Below are 18,911 nucleotides of genomic sequence, written 5' to 3' on the forward strand. Positions count from 1 at the left end.
ACTCCAAACAGTCCCGGACTTGTGACCTCCTCCATTTAAGCCAGCGGAACAAACATGCAAGACAGGACCACAAACAATTAACATGCTGTCCTCACGGACTGCACAATGGGCCCACGGGGACCGCGGCAACGGACGACACAACACAAACAATAGACGAAGCCACCCTCACGGATGACCGGCACGACATCCACACCAGGACCCGACGCCGCACCACACCAACTCCACCAACTCTCCTCCTCCAACACCATACGCCCAAATTCTAGAGATGACTATGTGGAGGAATTACCTCCACTAAGTCTAGTCCTTCTCCTAACAAACACTTCACGTGCAAAACTACTTAAACAACTAAAAGTCTGCCTGTCTTCAAGTGCCCCACTGAAATCCCACCCCACCCCTCCATACGTGATTGACTAAATCTCCAATGTCATCATAGTACCGGCATTCCGTCAGTATATGCCGCAGTTTTCAGTCATCACACACTCACATGAATCTTTCCCGGAATGGCCTCTTGCATATAAAAATGCATTTAGAGAGCCATGCCCCGTCAGTAAGCATCCGGGATTCATGCTTAAGCCGAAGTCTGGGCGGTCCAGTACGAACGTTGCGTCACGAATAAATTCGTACGTCACCCGCCCTTTGTCACCGTCCGTCCACCTAGTCCGCCACCTAACAGAAGCACGCTCTCGAAGGATTGCACTGCGCCGCCTAACATTTCTATCCACCAGATCAAAAGGCCCGAGCCAATCATCCTCAGACAGGCCTCCTCAGCACGACGTTCCAGTTCGACACGAGTCTCACCTTCGATCATGATGAGGAGATCACCAGTATACGCACAGATCTTGAAAGTGGTCGCTAACTCCCGCAGCAGAGAGTCCATCATGAGGTTACAAATAAATGGACCACAGATAGACCCCTGAGGGCAGCCTCGCTCCACGTCTGTCCAGACCGTCTCATTGGCTCCCCCGACACAAGCCCTTCGTCCACTGAAATAACTCGACCAGAGAACAAACTACCGACACTTGACCTCAGACAGCTTAGCGAGCCTTTAAAGTCAACAAATATGCCTAAGACATATTTGGCACTTGACCCGCTCAGACTGTTCTGCACATGCATCCACGCGCCCACCGTACCTCTACCCTCGACAAGGCCGAACTGATGCGGCGAAGGACACTTGGAGAAGGCTTATGCCCCGATACGAGCGAGGATTACTCCTCACCCGATCAGGCGACTTAAGGAGCATCACGACGCGAGCTTCATTCCACGAACGCGGGAAGTACCCCTGGTTAATGCAACCACCAAGAACGGACTCAATATACTCAGGCATGAAATTCCAGATGGCTTAATACAGCCTTCCGGTCATACCGTCGATACCTGGCGATTTTCTACTACTAATCCGGCGGATACTGTCCTCAATTACGACTGTAAAAGTTTTTCAGGGACAAGTCCATACTTCTTGAGAAAAGAGCCCGAAAGGTGTAAAAACTACCTATGGTACCATATGTAGTGGCCGGAGGGCACGATAACTCTCGAACTGATTTTGGTCCAAAATTTAGCCTTCGTCACATTTTGTCCAAACTTAGTTTTAGTTCGAAGATGGGCAATACCAGTCCATAACTTCCGGTATTTCCCCCCAATATTTAAAAATATCACTAAAATGGTATGCACGATATCCGATGAACGGGGCAACCAATTTGGTCCAAACTTTGTCCAAAATGGCCCATATAGGTCCTATCCTTAGGGAGCCTCCCCCACAAAGGTTCAACATTTGTGTCTAAGTGCAGTTTAAGGTCTGTTCGTAGGTTCTTGGGAAATGTATACCGATGATGTTCGTTGCGGTCCTGTTTACAGCGATATTATGTTTTCCGCAGACAAGTCAATGCTTCCTGGCATACTGGTCCAAAAGTTATACGATGACCCACTTAAATGATTAGTGGGCGTGATATCTATCGAAAAGATTCACTCTCAAAATAAGATTATCTTACATAATGGACTATGTCGGTCCATTCCTTCAAGTACCTCCTCCACAATACTATTGAATCCACATTTTGTTCGACTAGTTAAAATGTCCAAAAAGGGCCACAAAATTCTGAAAAGACCCTAAATACATTCGATCTGTCCGTAGATGAAAGCTTCAATTTACATAGGCTGAGGGTATATCTTTGTCGGCAAAGAAGACTGATACTTTTTTACTTGTTTTTTTCTACATTTGTTTGACCGCACTACATGTAATTGGATATTTGAGGTTCCCAGTGGTCACAATACCTCCCCAATAAAATGTTTAAATACATTTTCACGTTTTGGTGAAGCTCCCATAAACGGTACCTCCCGATTTTTGGTATTTTGAGAATTTTATCTGAATTTTTTTTAACTAACTACATGTAGTTTGACGTTCGATATTCTTTTCAGACTGATTTAAACTACTATTCCACGTAGTGTTAACAAATACCTACACGTATGTATGTATACGTACATATACCACACAGGGTAGAAGTGAAAAAATTAGAGTAGGCAGTTTGCCATCACCTTGTGAATTATTTAAATGGCTGAAAACTACAATTCCCACATTTCTGGTATAAACAGTTTTCACCTTTCTTGCCTGCACATATATTTCTTTACAATTTCCATGAAATTATCTTTGTACAATTTTCTTTAAAATAATTGTTGACTTGTAATTTATATATTTGTATGTCTATTACTGCATTTAACACATCACTCGCTGAAAACAGTACATATTATTCTTTCAACAGGAACCTTCAACAAATTTATAAAAAAGAAAAAAAAAATGAAGTCACTTCGAAAAAAACCGTAGTACAAGTTTACACTTGAACGCAGCCTAATAAAGCTGTAATATAAATAAATTCAACATGAGTGTCCTTTTCTGAAAAGTAGCACCACCGTTTGTGTTAGTTTGTATACTCGTCCTTTGCCGATGTTTGCCCTAATAACATTTGTTGGGGGTGGACAAGCACTTAGAAATTTTTTCTAGGTTGTGCAAAAAAAGTATTTCTTGACAATGTTGTATTTTATTGTCAACATTATATGCACGATTTAATGTATAACAACTATGTCATATGGTTACTTTTATGCGGATATATGTACATAATACATATGCGGACATTTCTTATGACAGTGTTTTTATTGTGGAAATGTTGAGGTGTTGGATTTGTTTTGATATAGCATAGAATAGTTTTAAAATACAAAGAGTTTGAAAGAATTAAAACCACACTTTAGTTCACATGATTGTCACTAGACAAACGACATAACTAGAATAGGCATTCATCGAGTATCTTGGACATACTTGCTTAGTTGGCCCTCTATAGAACATGTGTCCTATAAGCCGAACTAAGAAAAGATACCTCTCTATTTGTTGCTTTACTTGTAAAATGTGCAATAACAGGGTTCATCATCGCCACGGTAGTTTTTGCGGATTCTGAAACTACAATGTTCATAGATAAGAAATAATAAAAAAATTGTCGGAGGGCTTTTTAAATAAGTCGCGGCCAAAGGGTTTTTAGGATTTCACGATTTTGCCCATACTTGTCCATACTTTTTGGAATATGAGTTTTTTGAACGTGGACCGATATAGGACCGATTAGTGATTACAACAGACGGACGACGGGTATGCATAGATCGACTCAGAATGTTATTCTGCTAAAGAATATATACTAATAGGGTCGCAAATGATTATTTCAATGCGTTATAAACGGAAAAACAGACTTAATATACCCTCCATACTAAGCTGGAGGGTAAAAGAAAGCTTTAATTTCAGAAAATAAACATTTTCACTTTCGAAATGTGTTATTGCAGGATGGTTGTCTGCTGAGAGAAGAATCTAACGTGACAGTTCGGTAGAAAAATTCGAAAAGAGTTGGTCATATGCCTGAACTTGGACCTATGTACACAAGAATACCATGAATTGGTGGATGCAGGTAAATGGACGCTATTCAAAGACGTTACCAATAAAGCATACCAACGAACTGCTTGGCTGCAAACAAAAGAGACATCTGTACAAATGTTATCTTACTATCACAAATCGCTTGGAGGGCAGATTGACTTCACCAGATGGATAAATAAAAATCGCTAAATCGTATCAGAGGTCCTAAATGATTATATAGTTGTGTAAAAAACGTAAAAATAAACTTAATATAACTTCCATACTATGATGAAGTGTTGAGAAAACCCCCCATTATCGAGGACACTGTGCGCCTTACCGTATATAAAGAAAACGGTAATAAATGAATTGTGTGAATGAGGATAAAATAAACGAAGTAAAGGGTAAAATTTATGTGCACCAGTTAAACTGTATATTTACATATTCTTGTGTATAATATTGCCAACCCCATAACCATTCCCACATAATTGTACATCTGTACATATTTAACGAATAAGCTGCTAACAATGTTAAAGGTAGCCAAGCTTATTCCCTTCTGAAGTTATTTCCCCCCTGTTTTTTTTTCTTCCTGCAACAAAAGGGAAATATTTAAGGACATTTACTATACATATGTTCATGTATGTTCATATGTATATGTAATGACCCACATAGACATGTGTGTGAGTATTGAACTGACCTTGCTTGAGCTTCAATAGTTTACCGTTAATCGTTCTTATCGATAAAAGACCGCACTGAATAAAGACATGTTAAAGCTGAACATTAAAAAAAGGAACCAAACTAAATAGAAAGGCCAGCCACTGGCCGGCATATGGGGGACATTGCTTCATTCAACGGAAATGGTTATGTATATGAAACGAAACTAAAAGGTAACATAGTTGGCTGGGATTTTATTATAAAATAAACTATAGTGTTTTCCCCCCTTTCTAGTGATAGTTGGCTAAACGATGAATACGGTAAACGGAAGTCTGTTATTTATGAATCGTTGCAAATAATACATTTTGTATATTAAATATAATGTGTGGGGGTAAATGGCATACTTTTGTTATAATTACACAGTCGAATGAACTAAAGAAAAAACTATAATGACAGACAAGAAAAAAACATCTAAAGGTAAATAGGTAAATAGCGGTACTGGAAACTATACAATTACTATCATATTCAAATGTCTGCAAGAAAAAAACTTTAAATTGCAGTGGGTGCACGCCTTTAAATTCAATTGGATTTCCCTTAAGAATAAACAATCCAAACATACAGTCTCAAAATTAAGATTTTCGAACACAGGATGTTTAAAATTTGAAATTACAGAAGTTTCGGTCAAAAAATTTTGTTGAACACTCAAAATGCCGAAAATCGTGAGGTACCGTTATGTGGTGGCTCTACCAAAACATGGACATATGTATATAGGTATATTGACAATTTTTGGTGTAGAGGTGTTGTGACCGCTAACAAACTCAAATGTTAAATTACAGATAGTTTGTTTATAATTTTGTATTTAAAATCCTCAAAATGTCCGTAATCGGAGGTAACGTTATGTGAGGGCCACATAAGCCATAGACCTATGTTATTTTTATTGAAGAAGTTTTGTGACAACTGGGGATCTCAAATGCCAACTTACAGATAGTTCGCCAAAAAATTTAGCTAAAATACCGAAAATATGGAGGTATCGTTTATTAGGGCAATACCAAAACACGTACCTTTCTGGTCAATTTTTGGTGGAGAAGTTATAGGACAACTGGTCAACTCAAATATCAACATATGCAGCTAAAATTTTTAAAAATACCGAAACGATAGGTTCCCTTTTTGTTGGTGCTATACCAAAGCATGGACCTATTTTGAAAATTTTTTGTGTAGAATTTTTGCGGTCATTAAGAACCTCAAATGTCAAATTACAACTAGCGGTTAAAATTTATACATAAAATTCTTAATATATTGAAAATCCGGAGGTACCGTTATGTACCAAAACATGAATCGATGTTGGCTGGGAATCTCAAATGACCAATTGCTGTTAGTTCGGTTAAAAACTGTAGCAAAAACCCTCAAAATAATCTAAAATACAGAAAATCGGGAGGTATCGTTATATCGGGTCTATAGAAAAACATGATAATCTTTGGTGAAGAGATTTTGTGATCACTGGGAATTTCAAGAGTCAAAATACGTGTAGTTTGGTCAAAAATATATTTAAAATCCGTAACCCAGATAAAGCAACTGGTCGTCTAAACACCACAAAAAATGGTTGCAAAAATTGACTTAAAACTCTGGGGCTTTTCAAATATTTTTGTGGGGTTTATTGCATTTTGTTATAATATTATCTATTATCTATCATTTCACGCTTATAAAGCTTCATTTGCATTTCCACGCAATTGGCTTAAAACCCAAGCTATTCAAAAAATCGACTTTTTTAATTTTAGAATTTTGATGAAAAATTTAAATATGCGATAAAAGTTTAATCATAAATGGCAGAACCGTATAAAGTCAGAGATTTGTTAGGAATATAGTGAGAGTATTTTCTCAATCAAAAAACCTGGAATTGGCATATAAGGATACACCTATATCACCCTTCCAAGTTTTCGGCGTTTTTAAAAGAATGCCCGATTATACGAAAGCTATAAGTATTAGAGAAAAAAGTTATTTGTTAAAAACTGCTTAAAAAGTCTCAAAAATATAATTTTCATAAACCATTTTAAGTTTTCTTGCACATTCTCGGCGCTAAGTGGGTTAAAATACCGAAAATCGGAAGGTAGCGTTATATGGGGGCTATACAAAATCATGGATCTATGTCGACAATTTTTGGTGCAGAAGTTACGGGACCACTGGGAATCTTAAATATCAAATTACAGCTAAGTCGGTAAGAAATTGCAGGTAAAATCCTCAAAATACCGAAACCGGGAAGTCCCGTTATATTGGGGATATAACAAAGCATAATGCCGAAAATAATTCCAACACATGGACCTATGTTAAGTATTTTTGCTGAAGAATTTATGTGACCACTGGGAACTTTAGGTGTCAAATTACAGGTAGTTAAATATGTAGCTTAAATCCTCAAAATACCGAAAATCGGGAGGTGCCGTTATATGGGTATAGCCCCAAATCGTGAAACGTAGACGGGATCTCTTTGAACTTGACCTGCCTATGCAAAAAAGATATTGTGGACGCTAGAGTGATTACAACAGACTGACATTGTTACATGTCTAGATCGACTCAGAATTGTATCCTGATATAATATTTGAGGATTTCTGAGTGAAATCGGACACATTTTCAAAAAGTAATTTTTGACTTCCTTTATTTTTGTGGTGTTGATGCTACTCAAACAGCAAAACATTTTAGTATATTTTCAGAAAAAAAGTCGAATGCTGTAAAAACTATGTGCAAAGAAATATTCAAAACTTCTTTAATATATGGGTCAAATAGAAAAATTTTGTATTTTTTGTTGTTTTGTTTTATCAGCTATCTAACGAAAAATACGGTCCAACAGATGTCGCGTCTTGAAAAAGTCGAATGCTGTAAAAACTGTGTGCAAAGAAATATTCACAACCTTTTTAATACATGGGTCAAATAGAAAAATTTTTGTATTTTTTGTTGTTTTATCAGCTTTGTAATAAAAAATAAAAAAATTTCACAGTGGGCTTGGGTGAAATTTTCGGTACTTAATATTTAAAATCAATTTTTATCAGTGGTTGTACTTTTCGATTTTCTTGAATTTTTTTTTGTATTAAACTACCAATAATTACAAACATTGTAAGTCCTACTTAGCAATGGGATTCGAATAATTACTATTTTTTCTAATTTTTTTTTTAAATTTCTCTACAACGTTTTCCGTATATACCACTGTGCAAAGTTTGTTTTTTTTTTTTAACCAAAAAATTAAAATTTGAATTTATTACAATTTGTTTTGTTGTTTTTGTATAAGTTAGATACTTTGTCCCTCAACTTCCCCTGCTCGATCAATCACGGATGCTGATTGGCGCACTGGCATCTCCTCTACAATTCCCTCTGCGGATACCGTAGTGTGCGGATCGCCGCTGGGCATCGGTTGTTGACGGTTTGCTCACTTTGTTACACTCTTAATCTCACTGGAATAATTGTAATTGTATTAGTATATGACATGGGATCCTCTACGATCACTTAGAACCTCTGCGTTCACTTGTCATTAGTCATTTGTTGAAGAATAACGTCTACGCGTTATTACTAATAGGCCTCTGTCGCCACTACCACCGATTACAAAAGGTAATCTATTTTGTTGTACGAAAAGAATCATAAATAAACTTCCAGCATACATATTATTACATTTAAATTGATACTGCTTGTGTTTTTATTTCTTTGGTTCTTTTCTCCCTCCACTGCTCAACATTCGGTAACCTGAGCTATCGTTGAACTATCGAAGAAACCTATGGATTTCCCCTCCCTCACCTAAACAGTTTTATTTAGAAATTCATCTTAAACATCGTTAAAACTTCTTCATTTTTCGATATTGAAAATAATTTAGCAATTATTGTACCAGCGTTAGTGGGTATTACGAAATGAAATTTTTTTATGCCCGCGATAAGTTTGGCCATTTAATATCTCAAATTCAAATCCTCCTTCGTATTTAAATAATCATCTTCTGGTGAAAATATCACTTTAATATTAGGTAAATTATTCGGCTCGGATGCCCATTCATATAATTCCCAAGCTGTAGTTTTTTGATCATCGATTTAGTTAGTTTGTCTGGCCGGCACAATAATAGCTATACCATTTTCAAAATCGAAAATTGATGGAGCTTTTAAGATGTTTAAGATAAATTCCAAATAAAACTGCAAAACAAATGGTAAAAAATGTATATTTGTATTTTTTAGTTATTGATTTTTTTTTAAATTAAGAAAAATAGTAATTATTCTAATCCCACTGTCAAATAGGGCTTAAAATTTTTGTAATTGATCGTAGTTTAATAAAATAAAAATTTGAAGAAAATCGAAGAAGACAATTATTAGTGATAAAAATTTATTTTTAATATTAAATCGCGAGATTTCCACACAAGTCCACAGTGCACATTTGTTCTAATTTTTATCAGCATTTATCAGCCATCTGATAAAAACAAAAAATACGATAAAACGATTTTTTCTATTTGAACCAACATCTAATTTCTTTGCATATAGCAGTGATGGCCAAAATCACACATTTGCAGATTATAACTTGCGCTAGTGTGAGTGGAAACATAAACAATGCATTAACCGAACGAATGTGTTCACAATATACGTGTGTGTCGCATGCCCGCTGGCATAGGAAAGTTGTTGTTGGTGGCCATCACTGGCATATAGTTTTTACAGAATTGAACTTTTTCAAGGCGCGATATCTCTGGAGCTGTCAGTCAAAATGTTTTGCTGATGATGATTTTGCAGAATTTAATGGGCAAATATGAGCAATTCAAACCAGCCTTGGTAAACTGAGGTGAAGGAAACAGTCGGCTGCAGAGACGACATGAAGCTTCTCTTCCGTCAATTCGCTGAGATTTGTGATACCCCTTTTGTAAAGTTTAAGTATATACCAAAAATCTGCAATGCACGCTGGAACTCTTATGCCGCTGGAACTCTTATGCCGTTTTAGCGTTTATTCTGATGCTTGAAATATTTTTAATGCCGCATACAGGTTGCTCAAAGTATGTTATTTAATTTCTTACTCTCTGTGGCTTTGAATGACTACCAAATCCTTGATGAATCTCCAATCTCCAGAAGTTTTTTTAATTTTCTAACCGAATTGGTATTTAATTGGAATTTTATTTTAACCGAATATTATTCGAACCTAACCAAAATGAGTAAGCATTTTCCCCTCGGGAACCTCTTCCTCTAACAAGAACATGATGAAGAATCGGCCGATAGTGTGATCACATGAAGGGACGGACACACATCGGCAGACCGTGTACCTATATATGGAGTGCTATAAATATCAGGTGGTTCTGCGGTAATTATTTCGATGTGTGACAGACTTTTGAGCTGAATCCAACATGTAATACTCTCCTCATATAGTGGTGAAGGGTATCATTATAATCAAATTAATTTAGAAAGCACTAGTAGTAACAGGCTTCGTTGAAGTTGGTCTCCAGCTTGGCAGCAGAGAATGAAACACTTGCTACAATTTGGATTAAAGCTAAACTTTTTAACATCAACTTTATTTGCGCTCATGCTCCCAACAGTCGGGAAATTCAGTCTGACGATGGCTGATGGACTTCGCAGCGGCAGAAAACATGGTAGTTAGCAGTACCATATTCACCGGAGACCTCCACCAAAGACCCATGGTATGACCAGTAGTGTCGTGCTGCTGCCGAAGAGAAAAATGCGGCATATAGGGCTATTCTACAATGGACAGTAGCCAGAATGAGGTAAGTATAATGTTAAGACAGCGATAAACCTGCTAACAAATAATAAGGCTAATGAGATAATAAGGTACCAGCCGAGCTGTTCATAACCGGCTAAGAGCATAATAAAGTACCAGCCGAGCTGTTCATAACCGGAGGCGACACGCTGTTAAAGCCTATGGATCAGCTAAATAGCATCATCCGGCAGGAAGAACGCATACCCGACTAATGGAACCTGTGTCCCGTCCACAAGAAGGGAGATACGACTGTGTGCTAAAACTACACTGGTATAAGTCTGCTCTCTAATGCTTATAAGATGGTGTCAGTGATATTGTGCGAAAGGACTAAAGAATGTGGTCAATGAAATAAAAAAATGCTGCTTTAGATCTGCCAAATCTACCATTGACAATATATTTTCCCGGCGACAAATCCTGGAGAAGAACCAAGAGATGCAGATCGACACCTATCATCTTTTTGTTAATTATAAAGCAGCCTTCGACAGTCCCCTACGCTCGATAGTATTCCAAGTCATATCTGAATTTGATATCCCCAAAGCTAGTTCGGTTTTGTAAGATGGGATTAACTTATACTACTACTTTAGCTCAATTAAAATAGGAAAGAACCTTTCCGAAGAGTATAATACCAAATGAGGTTTCAGACAAGGAGACATCCTTTCGTGTGACCTATTCAACATTCTGCTGGAAAAAGTTATACGAGGTGCTGATGTTAAAACAAATGTTACTTGCTTACGCTGACGATATTGACATCGTGGGTCGGTCGGTGAAGGAAGTAACGGATACCTTTAAGAAGATCAAAGGAGAATCTGCCAAAATGGGTATGGCAGTAAACAAAGTTGATGGTATCGACGCGCAATGCGTCCATAGAACTCGAACCAACTATGAAAGTTGGCTCCTAAAAGATTTCGTCTACCTCGACACCGCCATAAACACAACTAACAACAGTTGGGAAATAAGAAGAAGAGTAGTATTGGCCAATAGCTGCTACTATGGCTTATGTAAGCAGTTTAAAAACACAGACACATCTCGTCAAAAAAAAATGCTATATAATGTATGTTCTGAGGCCTGGATACTTGTGAAGCACATAAGACAGTGATTTATGTGTTTGAGAGAAAAATTATTCAATAATGAACCACGAGCTGTATCTGCTATACAACGACATCAGTATAGTTAAACGTATCGAGATGCAATGATTGCAACGATGCACCCGCACAACAGGCGTATAAATACGGGCCACATGACGATACAAGCAGAACTGGAAGGCAAAGACTTCGATGGAATAAGGGAGCGGTAGACGAGATCGCTATATTCCAAACTGGGTAAATAAAACTACAAATAGAGGAAAGGGTTTTTTTTTAATACGGCCTATAAGACAAATGTCCTGTAGAGGGCCAATTAAGTAAGTAATTAATTTGACAATTTCTCTAAAAAGATGTTTTTTCTATTTTTTATGAGTTATTTTTTCCACCATAATTAACGTAAATATGTACTTCAATATTTTCTGCTCTTTGGTTTCAAATCTAAGTTCTAATGTGATAACGTATTTTCATTTTAAAGCTGGGGATGGGGCCAGGGTCATTACAAAGGCACACAGTCGATTTTTCTTTAAAACGTTATAAACAATCCTTTATTTATTGGCAAAAATTACACTTTACACAGCACTGTATTGAGCATTAAAGCCAATCCCCCTCCTGACTCTAAACACAGACACACGTTCCACAAATATGCCTAGGGCACGGCAATCTTTCTATTGATTACTTTCGCCCTATTCCACTTGGACACCAACTTGTCCGTTAATTTAAATTCATAATTACGAATTTATTTATTTTAATATAAATAAGAAATAAATAAAAGATCTTGTTATCAAAAACGAGGCAGCGATTTTTGATCGTAACACTAATATAAATGAGGTTGTTAAGATTTATTTGCCCCATCTCTCTCTCTCTCTCTCCACCAAACTGAAAATTGTTGTAAGGAAAATTCCTTATGATAAATCATGACTACTATATCGCATTGTTTGACCTCGTGCTGGAATATTATAGAAATTTAGAAGTTTCAAACTTCATCGCCATTTTACTTTCCACAATATTTGGAAACATATAAAGTATGTGTTCACACACAACACACACATATTACTTAATTCTATTTAAATCTAACCTAAAATAAATTTTAACTTGACACAAGTTATTTTACAACAGTTTATATTGTTAGTTATTTACTTAACTTACGCTATCACACATCATATATGTATACATAACTTATAATTATATTTATCGTTACATATATTCTCTACCCACTTTGTAGAACATAGGAGCTGTACCTTATTCAGTTTTAAAACTAATTTAATAAACTTAAGTTAATCTTAATTAACCTTAGTTGAACACTTTATTGTCTATATTAAATTAATCTTAAAGAAGTTTGATAACATACCTGCATCTTTTTATCCAATACGATATGGCAGCAATACCCACTAAAAGAATGGCTCCCAAAGCACACCAGACAATATTCTGTAAAATTAAACAAATTAATTTATGTAATGTAATGTTTATTAAAACTAATATAAACAAGTAGCATGATCCTAATAAATATAAATACGCCGGATATATTCCTATACCCATCAAATATTTTGAGAGCCACATAATTGGAATAACCCAAGTAGCAATCGATCATTTTTTTAATTACTATGCGTTTAAACAACACCTAATGTTCGTAAGAGTAGCACAGTGTGTAGTGTGTTTTGCAGTAAATCAGAAGTTCACTTGTGCAATCACAGCGGTAGACAAAACCAGTTAGAATGGCGACAATTTCAACCGGACCAACCTAGAACATTGTATTAATAACCACGAAATACAAAGAATTGGGCAGTAGCGGCTAGATTTAGCCCTTTTATTATTTTACAGCTCATTGGAGTGCAATAACGATAATATCAATAGGTAAATGAAGGCATATATCCTAAGGATTTTATTATAATTCATATGGAGAATCCTATATTTGAACCATTCGACCCCCCAAAAAGAGCAGAAAGGCTTAGTAATGGGTTTTATTTGTTCAGTTATGTGAGTAATTGTCTAAAATTTAAGTGTAACCCTATTTACAAAGGATTTTTTGCATTCACTGATTTCATATCCATATCCTACATTTGCCACCTTTTTATGTGCAATTTTGAAGTCATGGTAGGGTGAAATGCAACAAATTTCATAAAATGGTATAATGTAGGAAAAGTTCCAATTTTAGGAAAAATTTCGGAAATTTTTCAATAAAAACTGGGTGGGATCTGTCCAGACTCATGTGTTACGAATGTGATATGTATGTCATAAAATCCTTGTAACTCCTTTTCTAGTGATCCTTTGGACTTCGCTATGATATTGAGGCCGCAACCTTCGCTATAACGAAAATCAGGAAGTAGGGTTTTATGGGGGCTTTATGAGTACGTGGACCTATACCAAAAATGGTATGTTTTATATCCCCAACGAAGACCGAATACCAAATTTGGGATATTAAGGCCGTTCTATAGTGGGTAACTCCAACGAAGACTGAATACCTAATTTCAGACATTTCGGTGGGATATTGAGGCCACAACATTCAAAATTCCGAAAATCGGGAGGTACTGTTTTTGGGGGCTATATGAATATATGGACCAATGACGGCAAATTTCTGGTGGAAAGGTTTGTAACTCCAACGAAGACTAAATACCTAATTTCAGACATTTCGGTGGGATATTGAGGCCACAATCTTCAAAATACCGAAAATCGGGAGGTACTGTTCTATAGGGGCTCTATGAAGACGTGGAACTATACCGAACAAATTTCTGGTGAAAAGTTCTGTAACTCAAACGAACACTAAATACCAAATTTCACCCATTTCGGTGGGATATTGAGGCAACAACGTTCAAAGTTCCGAAATCAGGATTTACAGTTCTACAGAGCTATATGCAGAAGTGGACTAATGCCGACAAATTTCCAGAGGAAAGTTTTGTGACTCCAACGAAGCCTAATTAACAAATTTCAGCCATTTCGTTGTGATATTGAGGCCACAACCTGCGAAATTCCGAAAGTCTGGAGGTACCTTTGTAATTACAACGAATATTAAATACCAAATTTCAGGCATTTCGGTGGGATATTGAGGCCACAACCTTCAAAATACCGAGAATCGGTAGATACCATTCTATGGAGGCTATATGAAGACGTGGAAATACACCGGCAAATTTCTTATGGAAAGTTTTGTAACTCCAACGAAATCGAAATACTAATATTCCTCACCTGATTGGATAAGGTGTTCGATGCTAATAACGGGTTATCAAAAAGAGGTACTTTTTTCAACTTTTTTCACGCGTGAGTCGTGTCACGTGTTCATGTTATTTTTGTTTAGTACTGTTTAACATTTTATCACGGAAAAGCTTACGCTTCTACAACGTTTACAAGTTGTTCAACTGTATTACGAAAATTCGCGCTATGATCGGAGTGTGTTTCGAGCCTAATTTTGTTCAGGGATGAGACACATTTCTGGCTTTATAGATATGTAAAGAAGCAAAATTGCCACATTTGGGAAGAGATTCAAGAGTTGCAACTTTATTCAGAAAAAATAATGGTTTTGTGGGTTGGTGGAATCGTAGGACCCCATTTTGATGCCGGTTAGGACTTCATCGTCAATGGCGACCGTTATTGCGCCGTGATAACCGACTATGTGGTGTCTGAAATTAAAGCTCGTAATCTTGCCGACATTTGGTTTCCCAAAAACGTCGCCACTTCACACACATCGCATCTATCAATGGATTTATTCGGTGAGCACGTTTTGGACCAGTCGATTGGTCACCAAGAGCGTCTCATATCACTCCGTTAGACTTTTTCCTGTGAGAATAAGTAAAGTTAAAATTGTATGCGGATAAGGCCGCTTCGATTCACGCCTTGGCCAATTACCAGTCGAAAAGCTTGAACGAGTCATTGAAAATTGGGCTCAACGGATGGACCGTCTGAGACGTAGCCTCAGCCAATATTTGTTAGACATAATCTGCAAAAATAAAGGTTATCGAATTTTCTTTCAAATGATAATAAACATTCCCCTTTCAATTTGGTTTTTCCTCTAAATGGATCACCCTTAATTATTAAAGGCGAGGTTTTGAGTAAGAAATATATTAGACATATTGATCGATTGGTTGTCAACATGTCCAAAAGATTTAATGATAAATACTTAACTCGCTAGGTCTCGCCTCCTGCCAGGCTTTACGGATTTGCTGTAATTTAAAGCACGTATTAAAAATTGCGACTAAATTAGATTAAATGGGGACACTACCGCCTTGAGTAAGCCCATACAGATCTTGTACATTCCCCTGATTTGTCCTGCGTGAAACTCCTGCTGGCGTCTCTAACCATTGAGTCATGAATGATTTTTGGTACATATATAAAGAAAAAAATCTTCATTCTAAATATGCTTTTGTAAATAACAATGACCGTTGCGCGCAAAAGATATGACCGTTTTAATTTTAATATTTATAAAAAATTCTAAACAGTCGTGGCTTAATATAATAAGCTATTATATCTTATTACTGTTAAGTGAATTTGTACCCTTTTGCGATGATATCAAAATACTCCTGAAATGTCTCAATGAATAGCGCTTATGCTTAAACAAAAATTACAACAGCATCCAGACATTGTGAGAAATAAAATGAAGCCTATGGCGTGAAGGTCGGAGCTATAACATTAATGTGATTTCCAAAAATGCGAAGAAAATAGGAAAAAAAATAAAAATTATATTATTCTATATATACTTTGTTGTTTTATGGGTTTAACAAGTTGAGGAAATAAGTTAGAGTTCTTTCTCTTTTTAGTCAAAATTTCGTGCAATATTGAAGATATTCGGTTGCAACCAATTTCTGCCTTATAGTTTTACTACTGGCGAACATTTTTAGATTTAAATCACATGGAATTCCAATAGTGGCATTAAATTAAAATAATATGGCAACACTTGAAACGCATATAAACCGCGTAGTAGTGGAAATGACAACATGCGTATCCGATTTTCGAACACAGTGAATGAATTCCTTTTATTTGATATACGCTTTTTGAAATTTTATCTTGCGACCATGATGTAACATCAGTTGTATATTAGGGTCAAAAAACCGTAATATGGTCATAATTTGCACGAAATGCATTTACACTTTATGCGCAATGATCACCATTAAAAAATACAACATTCTATGCCATTTCAGTGCGATCCGTCAAGAACCGTGGATGTAGCATCTCACTCAATTTTGTAGACAAAATCTATTGTATCTCCGGATTCCCAATAGTTTTTAAATATCTGTTTTCACACATTTTAAACAGGCGTATAGTTATATTTATTTAAGTAAAAATGACACAACCAAAACGCGTTTTACTACGCGATATTTTAAAAAACATTTTTTGCAAATTTTCAAAATTTGAGGGGTATCAAAAATTCCAAAACCACCTGTGAAATATTTGTTATTTTATCAAAGAAATAAAAAATATTTTTTTTATACCCTCCACCATAATATGGAGGGTATATTAAGTTTGTCATTCCGTTTGTAACACATCGAACTAATCATTTGTGACCCCATAAAGTATATATATATTCTTGATCAGGATAAAATTCTAAGACGATCTAGCCATGTCCGTCTGTCCGTCTGTTGTAATCACTCTAGCGTCCGCAATAATTGAGATAGATGCACCCGAGGGTATTTTTTCTATAGGCAGGTCAAGTTCGAAGATGGGCTATATCGGTCCACTCTTTGGTATATCCCCCATATAACGGTACCTCCGGATTTGAAGTATTTTGACGTTCTCCCCACATTTGCAGACCGAATTAGCTATAATTTGGCACCTAGGGTTCCTAGTAATCAACAACCTTATATCTCAAAGGATATGGGCATAGGTCCATGTTTAGGTACCTTTAGTACCCCATATAACGGTATCTCCCGATTTTCGGTATTTTGAGAATTTTAGCCACAATTTTTAACCGAACTATCTGCAATTTGACATTTGACGTTCTCAGTGGTAATGAAATAACTCCACGAAACATCGTCAACATAGGTCCATGTTTTGGTATAGCCCCCATATATCGGTACCTCCCGATTTTCGGTATTTTGAGAATTTTAGCTACAATTTTTAACCGAACTAGCTGTAATTTGACATTTGAGGTTCTTAGTGGTCATGAAACATCTCCACGAAACGTCGTCCATATAGGTCAATTTTTTTGGTATAGCCCCCATATATCGGTACCTCCCGATTTTCGGTATTTTGAGAATTTTAGCTACAATTTTTAACAGAACTAGCTGTAATTTGCCATTTGAGGTTCTCAGTGGTCATGAAACATCTCCACCTAACATCGTCAACATAGGTCCATGTTTTGGTATGGCCCCCTTATAACCGTACCTCCCGAATTTCGGTATTTTGATAATTTTAGGTACAGTTTTTAACCGAAATAGCTGTAATTTGACATTTGAAGGTCTCAGTGGTCATAAAACATCTCCAACGAAGCATCGTCAACATAGGTCCATGTTTTGGTATAGCCCCCATATAACGGTATCATTTTTGAGGGTCTACATTGTTTTGATGAAGTAGCAATTTGACTCTTCAAGTTCCCTGCAGCTATAAAACTTTTCCGCCAAAAAATTTAAAGATAGGTTGACTCTTTGATATAGCCCCGTAGGTGGTACCTTTCACCTAGCTGAACACATTTTTTTAGATTAGATTAGATAACACTGTGCAACAAACTGGAGGTGAAAGTCTGGGGCACGCAAAATTCCTCTTGGGGAAGAAAGGTCTTGGTGAGTATATTATGAACCCCGAAGGACAGATCCGCCGTGAGTCGAACTTCCGCGTTATGGCGTGATGAATTTTTGTTAGAGACCCTGTGGGCCATCAGGAATTAGCGTTATATCTTTGTTCACTGAGCTTAAGTGCTCTACAAAAACAACAAACAAAGATATAATGCTAATTCATGATGGCTTACAGGGTCTCTTGCAAAAACTTCATCACGCCATAACGCGCAAGTTCGACTCACGGCGCATCTGTCCTTCGGGGTTTTTAATATACACACACCAAGGGCTTTCATCTCCAAAAGGATTTATCTCTGCCCCAACATTTGTGTTCACAGTGTAATTTAAGCAATAGTGGGAGGCAGTAGGAGTCTATCCATTGTAGAAAAGTTGTTCCACCTAAAATTGTGAAAGGACACTAATTATTCCATTTTCATTAAGACTATTTTATGGTGGAGGGTATAAAAAGTTCGGCCCGACCGAACTTAACGACTTTTTACTTGTTTTGCTCCAAATTGTCAGCATCTTTTTGACGCGGTTAAAGTGATATTTCGATAAAATGATACGTGGGAAGCTTTATGTCTGAAGTGTATTCTTTAACTTTTTCTTTGAGCATTAAACTGTGTATTGTGTTCTAAAGCTAATAATTGGTCCCGTCCTTCAGGTACCTCCCACACAAAGTTTGGGAAAAGTGCAGCTTGAGGACTCGTCTCGGATGTATGTTTCCATCAGGTTGTCCATGCGGCCCCTTTACGACGGTACAATTTCTTTCCGGAGTAAAGCTCCAAAAACCTTGACGGCACATACTTTTTAAACATTTCTTCCACTTCTTCAAACATTTCTTCAAAATTTAGTTTAAAGTATTTTAAAATTTCGAGTTCTCTATGAATCAGAAGTTTA

General features: G+C 36.6%; 1 protein-coding gene across 12 annotated transcripts in view; it reads right to left on the bottom strand.

Moving 5' to 3' along the window:
• The window catches only part of Slob (Slowpoke binding protein), a 531,959-nt gene that overhangs the window by 253,367 nt on the left and 259,681 nt on the right, over window positions 1–18,911 (bottom strand). For all 12 annotated transcript variants that reach the window (XM_073969636.1, XM_073969624.1, XM_073969623.1 and 9 more), the window contains exon 4: window positions 12,668–12,744. In XM_073969636.1, the coding sequence (XP_073825737.1) occupies window positions 12,668–12,744 (77 nt within the window). The remainder of the gene's footprint in view (window positions 1–12,667; window positions 12,745–18,911) is intronic.

This window comes from Musca autumnalis, unplaced genomic scaffold (genome assembly GCF_047663935.1).
Source record: "Musca autumnalis isolate F117 unplaced genomic scaffold, ASM4766393v1 scaffold_2, whole genome shotgun sequence".
Classification (NCBI taxonomy): Eukaryota; Metazoa; Arthropoda; class Insecta; order Diptera; family Muscidae; genus Musca; species Musca autumnalis.